This window comes from Podarcis pityusensis (assembly GCF_964106645.2).
Source record: "Podarcis pityusensis genome assembly, chromosome: 11".
Classification (NCBI taxonomy): Eukaryota; Metazoa; Chordata; class Lepidosauria; order Squamata; family Lacertidae; genus Podarcis; species Podarcis pityusensis.
In genome coordinates, this window is record NC_138036.1 from 1,354,067 (window position 1) to 1,369,969 (window position 15,903).

At 49.4% G+C, this 15,903-nt stretch overlaps 1 protein-coding gene across 4 annotated transcripts in view; it reads right to left on the reverse strand.

Moving 5' to 3' along the window:
* IL11RA (interleukin 11 receptor subunit alpha) overlaps positions 1-15,903 on the reverse strand; it is a 152,729-nt gene that overhangs the window by 6,005 nt on the left and 130,821 nt on the right. For all 4 annotated transcript variants that reach the window (XM_080973597.1, XM_080973594.1, XM_080973596.1 and 1 more), the window contains 7 exons: positions 14,406-14,441; positions 10,649-10,812; positions 9,524-9,687; positions 8,359-8,500; positions 7,186-7,281; positions 4,206-4,305; positions 2,207-2,289 (listed from right to left, as the gene is read on the reverse strand). In XM_080973597.1, coding sequence (XP_080829723.1) covers positions 2,207-2,289; positions 4,206-4,305; positions 7,186-7,281; positions 8,359-8,500; positions 9,524-9,687; positions 10,649-10,812; positions 14,406-14,441 — 785 coding nt within the window. The remainder of the gene's footprint in view (positions 1-2,206; positions 2,290-4,205; positions 4,306-7,185; positions 7,282-8,358; positions 8,501-9,523; positions 9,688-10,648; positions 10,813-14,405; positions 14,442-15,903) is intronic.

Consider the following 15,903-nt stretch of genomic DNA (forward strand, 5'->3'; position numbering starts at 1 on the left):
GGAAAGAGAAAAGGAGGAGCAGTCATAGAATCGCCTGCGAAAAACATTCTTGCTTCGACAAGCCGACCGAGATGCCCAGGAAACTGGTGTGAGTATTTGTTTGTTTGAAGATTCTAACTTTCTCTGTGCTTTAAACTATTGTTGCAGATTTTTCTCAGTGACAACATTACTGTTCTCCAGTGCTTGCTAAAAAGATTTCCGGTTCAACAATCCCGCTCAGAAGTTTAGAAAGTTGATGTGAGTTTTAATGGGTTTTGAGTCTTTTGCTGATTGCATCTTTTGTGCATTTTAAAGAGTTGCATTTACAGATAATTTTATTGTTTTACTCTCTTCATAAACCACTTTGATTTTTTTTAAATAAAAAAGAAATTCAAGCTGTGTATAGATTTTATGGGATAAATGAATGAGAACTAAGAGGGCAATAGAGAAAACCAAACAACTGAAGTGCAGGGAGAAGGCAAAACCAGAGGAGAGCGTCCTGGTACCGGATGGACCAGCAGCCGCACTGAGGACTAGAGCCTCCCGTCCTGCATGCTCCCTGGGGCAGTTGATGCTTTAGTTGAGATTCCTGCATTGCGGGGGGTTGGACTAGATGATCACCAGGGGTCCCCACCAACTCTATGAAATCTGCTAGCCTGCCAACCCGCCAATTCTATGAAATCTGCTAGCCTGCCAACCCGCCAATTCTATGAAATCTGCTAGCCTGCTGGCGGTTCTTTGCTGCAGCCCCATCCAGGAAGCCGCCTGAGCCCGTAGAAAGCTCCGTCATGCAGGTTATGCTCAAATCGCAGGTCTCCCTGCTAACGTCTCTTCAGCTCAATGCTGCAAGCTTTGCAACGTCTACATGGCTGAACTCCCAGGAATGGCCAGGCTGCTCTGTGTGGAACATTTTAGGTAAAGGGACCCCTGACCATTAGGTCCAGTTGCGACCGACTCCAGGGTTGCAGCGCTCATCTCGCTTTATTGGCCGAGGGAGCCGGTGTACAGCTTCCGGGTCATGTGGCCAGCATGACTAAGCCGCTTCTGGAGAACCAGAGCAGCGCACGGAAACGCCGTTCACCTTCCCACCGGAGCGATACCTATTTATCTACTTGCACTTTGACGTGCTTTTGAACTGCTAGGTTGGCAGGAGCAGGGACCGAGCAACGGGAGCTCACCCCGTTGTGGGGATTCGAACCGCCGACCTTCTGATCGGCAAGTCCTAGGCTCTGTGGTTTAACCCACAGCGCCACCTGCGTCCCTTTACCCGCCTCTGAAACCAGCCAGATGAGGCTTTGGCCGGCAGGACTCTCCCAGCAATAAGCCCCGCTGCAATTCTGCAGGCCAAAGTGGCGGGAGGACGCGTTTTCAGACTGGTTTGTCTGCAGCAGCACCCCCTCTCTGCAGTCCCCACCCTGGACCTCACAGCCTTCAGGCAGGTGCCAGGGGCGTCTGGAGGAATATGGAGGGGACGCATCAGCAGGGAGATTTGCCCAGCTGTGCATCCCAAATTAAGTCCGATCAGAAGGTCAGCAGTTCGAATCCCCACGACGGGGTGAGCTGCTGTTGCTCGGTCCCTGCTTCTGCCCACCTAGCAGTTCGAAAGCACGTCAAAGTGCAAGTAGATAAATAGGTACCGCTCCGGCGGGAAAGTATACAGCGTTTCCGTGCGCTGCTCTGGTTCGCCAGAAGCGGCTTAGTCCTGCTGGCCACATGACCCGGAAGCTGTACGCCGGCTCCCTCGGCCAATAAAGCGAGATGAGTGCCACAACCCCAGAGTCGGTCACGACTGGACCTAATGGTAAGGGGTCCCTTTACCTTTTTATGTCAGGAGAAAGGAGACAAGAGTACTCCTGGGCATGCACAGAGTGATCGTCTCAGAGAGAACGGACTATGCTTTTAGAGTTTAAAAGTGGTGGCGGATCTTCCATTTTCAGGTAAACAGAAGTCCAGGCAGGGTTGACCCCCAACATCAAGGCCCAGCCCCTGACAAGGGAAGCGGGAATAAATAAGGAAACCCACCCAAATTCAGACGGCCTTGAATAATTAGCAGCCAGCAAGAGGGTGGCCTGATCCTGCGGGCACCAGGACAATGCCAGAGGGAGACTTCCAGCCAGAGGAGGTCTGTGCACTCTGAGGTGGAAATGCTCCTGCCCCATATCCCCTCTTGGGGGAGCATCTTGTCCCCCTCCCCTTCCTCGCCCTCCCCACAAGCTGCTGTACTCACTGGGCAAGGCCTTCATGTGGATGGCAGCGGCAAGGAGGTCGTGGTTTTTCGTGGCCTCTTTGCTGTGCTTCTTCATTCGGACCCTGGGAGAGATGGGGAGGGGGAGAGAATTGAGGCGGGGGGCGCTTAGCCATGGGATGCATGTTTAGCCTGGAAGAAAGGAAACTGAGAGGAGGTGGGCTAACCATCTGCAACTATCAGAAGGCCTGCCCCCATGGAAGGAGTAGAGACCATGTCTTCTCCTGCTCTGGAGGTGAGGACTGGGGCCAATGGATTCAAATTGCAAGAAAGGAGATTCTGACTCAACATGAGGAGGAACTTTCTGACCGTGAGAGCTGTTCGGGAGTGGAACAGGTCTCCCTTGCAAGACGATGGACTCTCCTTCCTTGGAGGTTTCTAAGCAGGGGTTGGATGGCCGTCTGTCATGGGTGCTATGGCTGAGATTTCTGAATTGCAGGGGGCTGGACTGGATGACCCCCATGACCCCTTCCAACTCTATAATTCTATGATTGTTTTGCATTGTTTTTATAGGATTTTGGTTTCTTCGCTCTTGCATGATGATTTATTAAATTTATATACCGCTCTCCATCCGAAGACTGAAGGGTGGCTTACAGCATATAAACAAAATGCATGACATAATAATAGAAAACAACAATATTCCCCCCACACTTTTAAAACGCCCTAGATTTGTTTGTATGCCACTTTGATATTTGACAGAAGGGGGCTGTCTGCAAATATATTTTTATAAATCTGAATCGGTGGTTCCCAGAGTGTGTGGTACTCTGGCCACACTAGCTGGGGGGGGGGGGATTACCGGGGTGGGGTGCAAATAGGCAAGGGGGCAGCGGGGGCGGGGGAGGCTGGAGGTGTGAATGGCTAGAGACTTTTAAAAGTTGGCATGGCCGAATCAAGTGCATCCGTTTTGCTGCATTAAACTAAACCGTTTAAATTTGATTTTCAATAAACGTGCATAACATTGCTACTGTTTTGGATTTGATTGTGTTACTGCCTTCCTTAGTGGGTTGTGCAAACTGTAACACTTTTTATAGGGTATTGGGTGGTGTTGGGGCCTAGAGATGAGCTCATGGAACCGAGAGGACAGTGGCCCAAAAATGTTTGGGAGCCGCTGATCTAAATGAATGAACTGCCCAGGTTGTGGCAGTTCACTGTGTTCTGCCTCCTGCTCTGGCAGGGCCTTTCTGAGGCTCTTCCAAGCAAGGCCAACCCAGTCCAGCCCCCTCTCTGCCCATCTGGACTTCCCTTCCCCGGAACTGGAAGCCTTTATTCTGACTCTCCCACCAGCTCCAGCCTTGGAGACACAACCAATTTGCGTCTTGTTTTAGGTGGACAGTCTCCAGAATCGGGGTGGATTCCAGCCAGTGAAACACAACAGGCCAGGCTGGGCAGAGGACGGGGCAGGGACACAATCACAGAATTGTAGTGTTGAAAGGGGTCCAAAGGGTTATCCATCCTAACCCCCTGCAGGATGTGGGGCTGGAAGTGGCAGTCAGACCTTTCCCCCATCAAGACTTCCCACCGGCCATTACCCACTGGTAACTTCCCCTAACACACATATTTTTGCAAAGTGATTTCCCCTAATAAATGCATTTTTATCCACACTTTATCCCGGAGCACACATTACTTGACTGGAGAACCCCACTGCAAAATTCAAAGATGTGGGCCTGCGTTTTGATTTGGGCGCTGTTTCTGAAAGTGCAAATCCGGTAGGCTGGCTTGCCAGTGTGAGCAGACTCATATCTCTCCCCCATCCCTGCTCACAACTGGGGGGCCACCACAGAGCAGGCCCCGCCTCCCATCGCTGTAGTTTGAGCCACACCCACTGACGCAACCGCGCCAAGGGCAGAAGCCAGGGTTTGAGGGCTCGGAGGCCCCCCAAATATAGAACTGGTCCTTCCCAAGCCAGGTGCTCCAGCAGAAGTGTTGGAGAGGAAGGGGCCTCATCCCCTCTGGGGAGAAGGGAGGGTGAAATCACACTTACCACATCAGAAAGGCGAAGACCAGAATCACCGCCAGGACGAAGAAGGCAAAGACGCCCAGCGACACCAGAACCGCCACCTTCTCCGTGGGGTCGCTATGGCCTGTTAGGGGCAGAAGGGAAAGGGGTGTGATGGCCTGGGACTCGGGCTTGGACTCGGAACCAGAGGGGACTCAGTCTGCACCGCATCCTTTGCCTCAGGCAGCATCTGAACCAAGTCTGGGGCCTGATCCTGAAGAGCCCCAGTCTGCACAGGTTCCCCTGCAACAAGCACCAGCTGGGCCGAGTCAGGGGCCTGATCCTGCCCTGACTCCAGATGCGGGGATGACCTCGTTGCCTCCAGCTGGGCCATCACATACAGCTGCTCCACTACCGGTTGGGTCAGGGGAGGCTGAAGCGGCCCCTGGGTCTAGTAACCCACCGACGTCTCCTGAGCTGCAGAGACTCAGGTCTGAGAGAAGGAGAGACCTGAGTACTCGCAGGAGGAGTGCTCGCCCTCGGGCGAAACAGGGAGGTGAGTCGCTGGGGGATCAGGACCGGCCACTACCCCGACAAAGATAAAAGGCTGTCGGACCCCGCCCCAGGTTGCGGGAGCAACACTGCTATATGCTAGATCCTGCCTGAGATCCTGTACCTGTCCTTGCCTGGTTTCCTGCCTCGTGTCCTGCCTTGACCCTGTCGGACTGACTCCTAGCAGAACCCTTGGATTCGGGACCGGACCTGGACCGCGTTTGATGGGTTACCCCCGGGCCCAGCACAAGGAGAGACTTTGCGGGCGGCCTCTGTAAAGGACGTGCCCTCCATCACTGCCCAAGTCCAGGGCAAGACCTACAAATGCCTGATCCTGCAATGTTATCTACCAGGACCCCATGGAGAGGCTGAGGTCTGAGAAGCAGCCCTGTCTTGAATGGCTGGACTGGAACGAAGCCAGAACCACCACTGTCCATAGCAGGTGGGTTCAATGGTCTCAGAATTAAGAGTCTGGACAGCAAACACAGGACCGAAGGGTGAATGGGCCAGGATCATGGATCTGCTTCAAAGCAGGGTGTTCCTCTGCCCAGGGTGCCCAGGGCAAAGTCCAGGGTCTTTGGTGAGCAGGATGGGTCCAGAGAGGCCAGGGGGACCCTTACAGGACACAGTTCACACCCAAAGACAATGCAATGGAAGTTCATAAACAGTGCCTGGCCTAGGGAAAGTGGAGAGGGCCAAGTTTTCCTGACTCTCTCCTAACAGAGAGGCTCACCTGGCGCCACCATTGCGTGTCTTTAGGCACCAGACATTGCTCTTTACCCTTCGGCTCTTAAATAACCGATGGCCTGTTAAATTGGGGCGGAGACTGTTGTTATGATTTTATGATTATGCTGTGCATTATTATGTTTTTATTATTGTGCTTTTTGAATTCTGGTGCTGGAGGAGACTCTGGAGAGTCCCATGGACTGCAAGATCAAACCTGTCCATTCTGAAGGAAATCAGCCCTGAGTGCTCACTGGAAGGACAGATCCTGAAGCTGAGGCTCCAATACTTTGGCCACCTCATGAGAAGAGAAGACTCCCTGGAAAAGACCCTGATGGTGGGAAAGATGGAGGGCACAAGGAGAAGGGGACGACAGAGGACGAGATGGTGGGACAGTGTTCTTGAAGCTACCAGCATGAGTTTGACCAAACTGCGGGAGGCAGTAGAAGATAGGAGGGCCTGGCGTGCTCTGGTCCAGGGGGTCATGAAGAGGTGGACACGACTAAACAACAACAACAAACGTTGTACGCTGCCCTGAGGTCTTTGTTCAAAGGGCGCTATATAAATTGAATGAATGAATGGATAACACTAGAATTTGTGGACATGCAAAAAAGCGGAATGTTGGAAGTTTTCTTTCTCTCTCTCTCTTACTCCCCTCTCCCCTCCCCTGGCTGCTGGCCTGTCCTCCTGGCACAGAGCACTCTCTGGGGATGAGGCCCCTTTGGGCACTGACCTTCCCGGGGGTCTTCTTTTTCATGAACACAGTTGGGTTGCAGAGAGCAGCCTTTGGGCATAAGGAAATATCAGCCCCATCCCTGAGCTCAGCCCCTTTGCATTTAAAGGTCAGATAATGCCCCCCCCCCAAGTCCTGGGGAGGGTTTTTGTCCCGTCCCATGAAGCCCACAAAAAATTGCAGCGCCTTCTCTTTTAAAAGAAAATTATATGAAAATGATGTATAGATGGTATATAACACCAGTACAGATAGCAAAAATGTATAAAACCGGGTCAAATGCATGTTGGAAATGTAAAGAAAAGGAAGGGAATTTTTATCATATGTGGTGGGAATGTAGAGAAATTTTAAAAATTTGGGAAATGATATATAATGAATTGAAGAAAATATTTAAAATGACATTTGTAAAAAAAAACCAGAAGCATTTTTGTTAGGGATTGTAGGACAAGACCTGCCAAGGAAAATAAAGAATCTGTTTGTGTATGCTGCAAGAGTCATGATAGCACAAGGATGGAAGAATGAGGAACTCCCGAGAAAAGAACAGGGGCAAGAGAAATTGATGAACTATGCAGAACTGGCTAAACTGACATACAAACTGCGAGATATGGACAACTGTGACTTCAAAGAAGAATGGGAACTTTTTACAAACTACCTAAAAAGACAACAAATGAACTGGACTCCTTGGCAGGTTTTGAATAAACATACACAAATCTATTGATGGTTAATATACTAGATGATAAGGATAGATACAATTTCACAGTATGCAGAGAACAATATGTGTTGAGAAATCAGAGAGGAGCTGAGGGAAGTCTTGGGGGGGGAGGGTTTGTTGGTGAGGTGGGGGGAAGGGGAAAAATAATGAAGATGATACATTCTGATGTTTTGTATGTTGAAATTGTTAATATATATATATATTTTTAAATTGCAGCGGCAAAATCTCCAGACAAATTGAAAGAGCTTGAGATTGGATGGTGCCCGTCTCCCCCTTTCTCTGTGTGGGGCTGAGAATGAGAGACCTACCAATGGGCCCATTGTTGGGGGCAAGAGAAGGCTCTTCCGCTGGGCTTTCTGCCTTGATGGCTGCAGTGGCTGTCTCGCTGGGCACCAAAGTTTGTCCTGGGGAAAGAGAGCAGGCATTTTAGGGGAAAGAGGGAGATGGCAGAATCATGGCTCTCCCTCTCCTCATTTAACCCACACAGCGACCCAGTGAGGTAGGTTAGGGTGAAAGGCAGTGCTTGGCCCAAGGTCACCCGGTAAAAGCTTCTTGGCCAAGTCAGGATTTGAACCCAGGTCCAAGTCAGACCCTCTAACCACTGCACCACACTGTTTACTCCTCCTGCATCCTTCCTGATTTGTTTGCAGGGTGTTGATGTACCTTTCCATTAAGTCAATCATTCACCCCACGCTTTTCAACGCATTTCTCTGTCACTTTCCAAACAGTAAAAAGTCCTATTCTTTTTCCTTTTAAAGTGGAAATGTAGCAATTCAGGACACACCCTGACTTCCTTTCGTGTTGCTTTTCTAGGTGCGGGTCTGCACTTCAAAGCTCCATGTCCAAGCATTAAAAAAACTTTTTTTTTGCCTTGTTGCTTTCCTCACGAAAACCCACTCTTTACCATGGAAAATATATATGCAGAAATCCCAAATTGCTGTTTGTTTCGATTTTGTGTTAAAGAATGGGTTTTCCTGGGGAAAGCACTGAGGCAGGCAAACAAACAAACAAACAAACAAACAAATGCACAGACACAGACCAGGAAAGTGTGGACCTGAGTCAAGAAAGTGCAGAGCAAAAGCTAAGTGTGGATGAGTCCTCGTGTTTTAATCCACTTTACAGTCATACCTCATGTTACGTCCACTTCATGTGACGTTCTTTCAGGTTACGTCCCACGGCGACCCAGAAGTACCGGAAAGGGTTAATTCCGGGTTTCGCTGCTCGTGCATGCGCAGAAGTGCAAAATGACATCACGCACATGCGCAGAAGCAGCAAATCACAACCTGTGCATGCGCAGACGCGCTGCTGCGGGTTGCGCTCTTTTCATGTCGTGAACGGGCCTCCGGAATGGATCCCGTTCGCAACCAGAGGTACCACTGCATTTGCACAAACGTGAGGTTATGGTACGTGCTTGGAACCCCCTTGCAAAGCACCTCCTTCAAACAAGGCACATGCCCCCCCCAGCTGTGAGGGCTGCTTACCAGTGGCCGGCATGGCCCACACTTCAGGGGTCCACTCGCTCCAGTTCCCAGCATCCAGGAAGTCCTTTGCGCTCACCTGGACCACATGCAGCAAGCCCAGGAAGGCGTCTGTTATCACCTCGGACACGTTGGCCGTCTCCACCTGCAGATCCAGGACACACACAATGGGCAGGTGCAGGATGAGACCCCTACTCTCTGCTTCCCAGAATGTGGCATCCTGTTGGGCAGTTTTTTTGTTTCTGTTTTTGGGAGGGGTGCTCTCAGCTCATGCCACCAACCAACAGCAGGCCATAGATCTGTGAGCCGTGAGCCCCTGCGGACACATACTTCAAGATTGGCGACGGTGGATAAATGACCTTGGGGCAGATCCTGTCCGCCAGGATCGGTCTTCTTGGAAGGGAAGCCCTGATAAGAACCTCATAAATACAGACGCAAACCATCGGCCCATCTAGTTGTGCTAAACTCACAAGCTCACAATCTTTCCACAAAACCCTGAGCACAGCTGGCTAAACAGATGTTGCATGGAATTTGGGGAAAGAGCTGCCAGTGAAGATTCACAGAGATACTAAGAATCAAGGAGACTTTATTGTTAGTTAACAGAAGTTTGCATTTAAATCCAGATATTTTTGGAGGAGAAGGTGATGGGACAATGGAGTTCTGGCAATAAGGACATTCATAAGGACATTGCTGTTGTGACCAAGATACCAATGTTGGCATTCAACGCTAACAAATACAACACAGATTGTTGCTGATGACACCCAGCTTGGCTTCTCCTTTACATCTGCAGGTGAGGCATTGGAAGTGCTGGACCATTGTATTGCCTCAGAGACGGACTGGATGAGAGCCAACAGTCTGATGCTCAACCTAGATAAGACTGAGCCACTGTTAGTGGGGGGCTCCTGAGACCAGATAGATGGGAGATCGCCTGCTCTTGATGGGGTTACCCTCCCTCTGAAGGACTGGGTGAGTAGCTTGGGGGTCCTCCTGGATCCTTTGCTAGGTAATGGGACTGGCAAATTCAGCAGACAACAAGAGCAATGAAATAATAATTCAACAACAGGCCAATGCCAGGCAGCTGAGCCACAGTTTCAGAAGCGGGCAGGCAACACTCCTCTTTCTGAGCATAAGCCCTGGGCTCCATCCGCTCCTGCTGCCCTCAACTCACCATAGCCCAGGAAGTGGAGGTGACGGGTCGGTATCGCAGGCGGAACTTGAGCAGGAAGTGAAACTCCTTGGTCCAGCTGGAAGGGTATTCCCAGCTCACCTGCAGCCGGTTGGGCACTGAAGGCACTGGCTCTACCCGAAGATGCTCTGGTGGGTCTGGCTTGACTGGGGGACAAAGCAGAGGGGTGTTGCAAGCGCTGGAGGTGGGCAGTGTTGGGATTTGGACTACGTGCCATTCTGTGCAGCTTCACACAAAGCAATTAGAAGTTGGCCGAAAGCCAAGGATGACTGAGCAGAGAGGAGTTATTGGACCTTGGATACAGCTCTACCACTGGTTGAAGTCTCATACAGGCATGATGACTTATGACCTTACTGACTGGATAGTGTGGTGTTCTGGGTTCTGAGAGTCGTTTGGAGTTTGTTGAGAGACAGCTAGTAAACATCCGTATCTGTATCTGTTCTTGTATATAGTACAACGGTACCTCGGGTTACAGGCACTTCAGGTTACAGACACTTCAGGTTACAGACTCTGCTAACTCAGAAATAGTACCTCGGGTTAAGAACTTTGCTTAAGGATGAGAACAGAAATCATGTTCCGACGGTGCAGTGGCAGCAGGAGGCCCCATTAACTAAAGTGGTGCTTCAGGTTAAGAACAGTTTCAGGTTAAGAAGGGACCTCCGGAACGAATTAAGTTCTTAACCCAAGGTACCACTGTAACTTGTAGAGTCTGCTGTAAATAATAAACACCTCTAAGTAACCAAGTTACTAGTAGCAGCATCTGGTTCCTGCTTCGTCCATCCTGCCTGTAACTGATTGCTTTCTGGAACTCTGCGCATGCTCTGCTAAGGTCTGGCTAAGGTCCTGCAACAGGTTAAAGTTGCAAAACACCAATAGGAAGCCCTTTCCTTGAGACTGGCCGGCCAGCCCTGGAAACGCCACCCTATCTGATCTCAGCTTTGGACTGATGGTGGGCACATAGTTTGGAAGAAGCATCGCTCCTGGAATGAAAGAAGAGAACTGCCTTTGAAATACTCCACCCTGCCTACTCTATCTGGGCCAAAGAAAATGGCTCCGGCAAAACCAGGACATTGCTGTGCCTCCCCCCCCCCCAAGGGCAGGACTTACTGATGCCTTGCATGATGACGTTCAAGAGGCGAAAGTTGGAGCCCAGTGGATTCACCTCCGTCACGTTGATCCAGTAGCCGGTCCAGAACAGGGACTGGTGGATGGTGCAGGAGAACGGGTGGGCAGGATCCTGGATGCAGGGCCCCTCCACAATGGGCAGAGACCTGGCCAGAGACAGAAGCGGGGATAGGAAGGCTTTGGCAAAGACAGTGATCTGACCAGTGAGCTCCACTGTGCAACCCTCTCCTTCCGCAGCCCAGCGCATGGCAATGGAGAAAAATAAAAACTGCCAAGTCCACGAGGGGGAAATCTGCAGGAAACAGCTGCTTTTCGGCAGCAAGAATATTATTGGCACAAAAATGGAAGCAAGAAGAATTATCAACAAAAGAATGGCGGATGAAATTGATGGGCTATGCAGAACTGGAAAAATTAACAGGAAGGATTCGAAACCTGCGGGACCAAAGATTCTTAGAAGACTGGAGTAAATCTACACGAACTATTTGAAAAGCAGTTGTAATGAACAGATTAAGCTCCTAGGACTGCAGGAAGTTTTGTAAGGAGGACTATTTGAAATATTTCAAGAAAGACTATGAGGAGAATTATTAGTTAATGATAATTAAGAGTAATAGAGAAATTAAGAAATGCAGAATAAGTGATAAAAAATGGAAAATCATCAGAGGTGTTGACGGAAGTCTAAAACATTGTATAAGATAAGAAGTTATGTTATATGATTGTTGGAAAAAATATGTTAAAAAAACCTATATATATATGAAACAGCTGCTTTTCTAGGACCACTCAACAGGGCACAAAGAAATCCCTGTGTTTTCAAGTTCCCCAAATCTCTTAATGGCCACGATTGTGATGATGCAAGAACTGGTTGCACCCCAAGAGACAATCTGCACCTGCCTTTACCAATCGAGTGCTCCCTGGATGTTTTGGGCTACAGTTTCCATCTCCCCAGTCAGCATCCCTGAAACATCTGGAGGGCACCAGGTTGGTGGACTGTGTGGATCTACACTGTGTGGATCTACACAGTCAGAATAATCACATGTTAGGAGTTCCACCATTTCAGAAGGTGAGAGATTTTGTATGGGAAGAGTACCAAGTGTGTGTGTGTGTGTGTGTGTGTGTGTGTGTGTGTGTGTGTCGGTGTGTGTGTGTCGGTGTGTGTGTGTCTGGGGATAAGATGCTCAAAAGCCGGACCTGAGCACAGGAGCTTTTCTCCTCCTGCAGTTTCCAGCAGTTGGCATTCAGAGGCATTTACAGTGGAGGGGGAACACAGCCCTCAATAGTCTCCTAAGAAACAACTCAGACCTTGTGATCACAAGATAGAAAAGTATGTTTAATAGCGGTTGAAAATGATATGCTAAAAAACTAATTATATATATAGAGAGAGAGAGAGAGAGAGAAAGAGTGAGTCCCGCAACCTTGGATGCCTTCATTACACACCTTTAGGCACCAGGCAAAAACGTTCCTTTTTAACCAGGCCTTTGGTTGACCTGACCATACCCTTTTAAAATGTGGCTCTTGGGGTGGGTTGGTGTAATATTGGGCTATTGCTTTTATTTTATATACTGTGATCTTTTTATGTGAACCACCCTGAGACACCCGGGTATAGGGTGGTATAATATAATAATAATAATAATAATAATAATAATAATAATAATAATAATAAATGCCTGATAAAAACTGAAAGCCATCATTGCGCACCACGACCCTCTGTGCGCCCAATGTGCTGAAGAGCCTTGCATACTTCTGCATTGGGACCTAAGCCTGGAGAACCAGTTTAGCCCTTGACTGGAAGCATCGATGAGGCCTGCAAGGGTTTTCAGGAGCCCTTTCCCCGAAATGACATCACCATTGTTCAGGAATCTTGCCTGCCAGCGTGATTTGTGTGCCTTGGAGTAAACTTGCACGCCAGGGGTTTCCTGGCTCAGAGCCAAGACGCTTTTGCATTCCCAGAAGGTCGTAAGCAGGTTGCAAGGAGCCTCACAAGCGGGGAAAGGAAACCGAGACGGATCCTTCTGGGCGTGCGATGCTACGAGGCGAGGTGATCGCGTGCGAATCGTGGGAGCAGCTGGGCTGAGGCGTGCAATCTCCGAGGGCACAGAGGAAGGAGCAGTCAAGCCCAGCTGCAAGATGGGAAGTCTTCCTTTGCTGGAGGCCCCAGTGGGGAAAAAGATGAAGGGAAATGGGAATGGGAAGCATCCAAGAAAGGATTGGAAGCAGGGGTCATCATCCATTAGTCCTGCCAGCCTGAAAAAAGAATGCCTACCATCCTTGCCGACAAAGGTCCATATAGTTCAAGCCCTGGTTTTCCCAGTCGTGATGTATGGAAGTGAGAGCTGGACCATAAAGAAGGCTGATCGCCGAAGAATGGATGCTTTTGAATTCTGGTGCTGGAGGAGACTCCCATGGACTACAAGAAGATCAAACCTATTCATTCTGAAGGAAATCAGCCCCGAGTGCTCACTGGAAGGGCAGATCCTGAAGCTGAGGCTCCAAGACTTTGGCCACCTCATGAGAAGAGAAGACTCCCTGGAAAAGACCCTGATGTTGGGAAAGATGGAGGGCACAAGGAGAAGGGGATGACAGAGGACGAGATGGTTGGACAGTGTTCTCGAAGCTACCAGCATGAGTTGGACCAAACTGCGGGAGGCAGTGGAAGACAGGAGGGCCTGGCGTGGTCTGGTCCAGGGGGTCACGAAGAGTCAGACATGACTAAATGACTAAACAACAACAACATCCCTCTGAAACCTCCCAGTTGTCTCCTGGAAAAGGCGGTTTTGAGAGAAACAAACCATCTTGAGTCCCTTCTTCAAAAGGCAAACTTTCTAAGTCCTTCCAAATTCAATGGGAGATGTATAGGGTTGTGCTGTGATGCTTTTAAAACGATAAAAGAGTTGAGTTTGCAGATATTTGCTGCGCTAGGCTCTGCTTCCACAGCTGGAGGCAGCGGTGCTTCTGAATACCAGATGCTTTGAATCGCAGGAGGGGAGAGCTGATCTCATTTTGATCTATTATTTTTATTTCATAAAATTTATACACTGCTTGGTTGTAAAAAAAAAAACAACCCACCAAAACTCTCAAAACGGTTTACAAAAACAAGAAAAACTTTTAAACAAACCAAAGTTAAAATAGTACAGTCATACCTCATGTTACGTTTGCTTCATGTTATGTTTTTTCAGGTTGCGTGCTGCGGCGATCCGGAAGTACTGGAAAGGGTTACTTCTGTGTTTCGTTGCTCGCACATGCGCACAAGCACTAAATCACACTTTGTGCATGTGCACAAGTGCCAAATGGCGCCATGCACCTGCGCAGATACAGTGCTTCAGGTTGCGCACTTTTCATGTTGCGAACGGGCCTCTGGAATGGATCCCGTTCGCAACCAGAGGTACCACTGTATAACAAAATTCTTGTGCTTGAGTCCTGCTTGTGGGCTTTTTCCCATTGGGGCAGCTGGTTGGCCGTTGTGAGAGATGAGCCACTGGCCTGATCCAGGCAGCACTATTTATATTCTTATTTAAAAGGAGGTCAGAAAGAAGAGGTGGAATGCTCAGCTGAAGCTAAGAGGAATGGGCCCAAGCCAGAGGGAGGCAGATTTGGGTTCCATAGGAGGATTCCTAAGCACATGGACAGGAAAGTCTTCCCTGTAACGGAGTTTCTGCGAGAGAAGCCAAAGGAGCTATCGCTTGGGGCATCCCTGGGACGCAAACATGACAGTCTTGAGACAAACGGCTGGACCACAAGAACTCACCTTTGCTTCTTGGATTCAACATCCAGGGACCCACTCCTGGGGAAAAACAGGAGAAAAAGGGAGAAAGCATTGAGGAAATCTGGCACCATAAAAAGGTAAAGGTAAAGGGACCCCTGACCATTAGGTCCAGTCGTGGCCGACTCTGGGGTTGGACGCTCATCTCGCTTTACTGGCCGAGGGAGCCGGCGTACAGCTTCCGGGTCATGTGGCCAGCATGACTAAGCCGCTTCTGGCGAACCAGAGCAGCGCACGGAAACGCCGTTTACCTTCCCACCGGAGCGGTACCTATTGATCTACTTGCACTTTGATGTGCTTTTGAACCGTAATACCCAATAAAAAGGATTCTGATTTTGGGGATTGGAAGGATGGATTTAACATTATTTGAAACTGCGTGTGTGTGTCATTCCAGAAGGTTTTGAACTTTTTACAAACCCACCACATGTGGAGTATTGTTCCACCTGATTCTCCGCATCTCCAACATATATTAGGGACAGTTTTGTACATTTTGGAGAGTTTTGAAGGGGTTAAATAGCTTCCCCATCTCAATAGGCAGGGAGTTCCCAAGAGGAGCTATTATTCTCATCTCCATATTGGAGAACAGTGGCAATGAGGGAGGAAGAGGGATAGGGATAGGGATAGGGATAGGGAGAGGGAGAGGGAGAGGGAGAGGGAGAGGGAGAGGAGAGAGAGAGAGAGAGAGAGAGAGAGAGAGAGAGAGAGAGAGAGAGAGATGAAAAACAGCACTTGGTTGGTGAGCTTGTGTTGGTGGGAGGTTTGATCCTGGGGGTTTTCGGCTCACAGCTGCTGATGTCACCTCCTAGGCCACCTTGGCCGTGCTCCTGCTGAGCATATGGGAGGGCACGTGCCCTGCAGCCGGCCAGCACCCACACCAGGGCCCATTCCGTCCTGCAAAGGAAGGGCACTGCACCCTGGCCGGCTGCTTCAGTGTAATGCCAAGGCTTGGCCAGAAGGAGGCAGCCTCCTTTCAGAGTCAAGAGCAGATACCTATTATTCCTTCATTCATTTTGTTCATTCATAAAATTTATACACCACTCGATTCCAAAAACAACAACGTCAAAACATATCACAAAAAGACAAAACAAGAAAACGAAGAACCCTGGTTTAAAACATAACAAGAAGTTAAAATGCTAAAAGAGATTAAAACTGGGACATCTGTCTAATCCTCTTTTAAAGCCATCTAGGGACTTCTTGAGAAAGCGAGTTCCAAAGTTCAGTGTACTCTGCCTCTTAGCCCCCTTCTAGGTAGTCCCGCTGCCCTTGAGGGGCTGCTATAGCCCACTTTGGGTACCACTGGGCTAGCATGTCAATGCCCGGCTTGCCCAACACCACAAAAGGTTGCCCACATTCCTTCTAAACTCCAGGTGTGCTCTATGGCAGAGGTGGATGCACGGCACAGGGGAGGCAAGATCCCCTCTAGTCGGAGCAGGGAACCGATTTGGCTGGGAAGCCAGATGTTTAACTCCTCCACCAGCCAAGT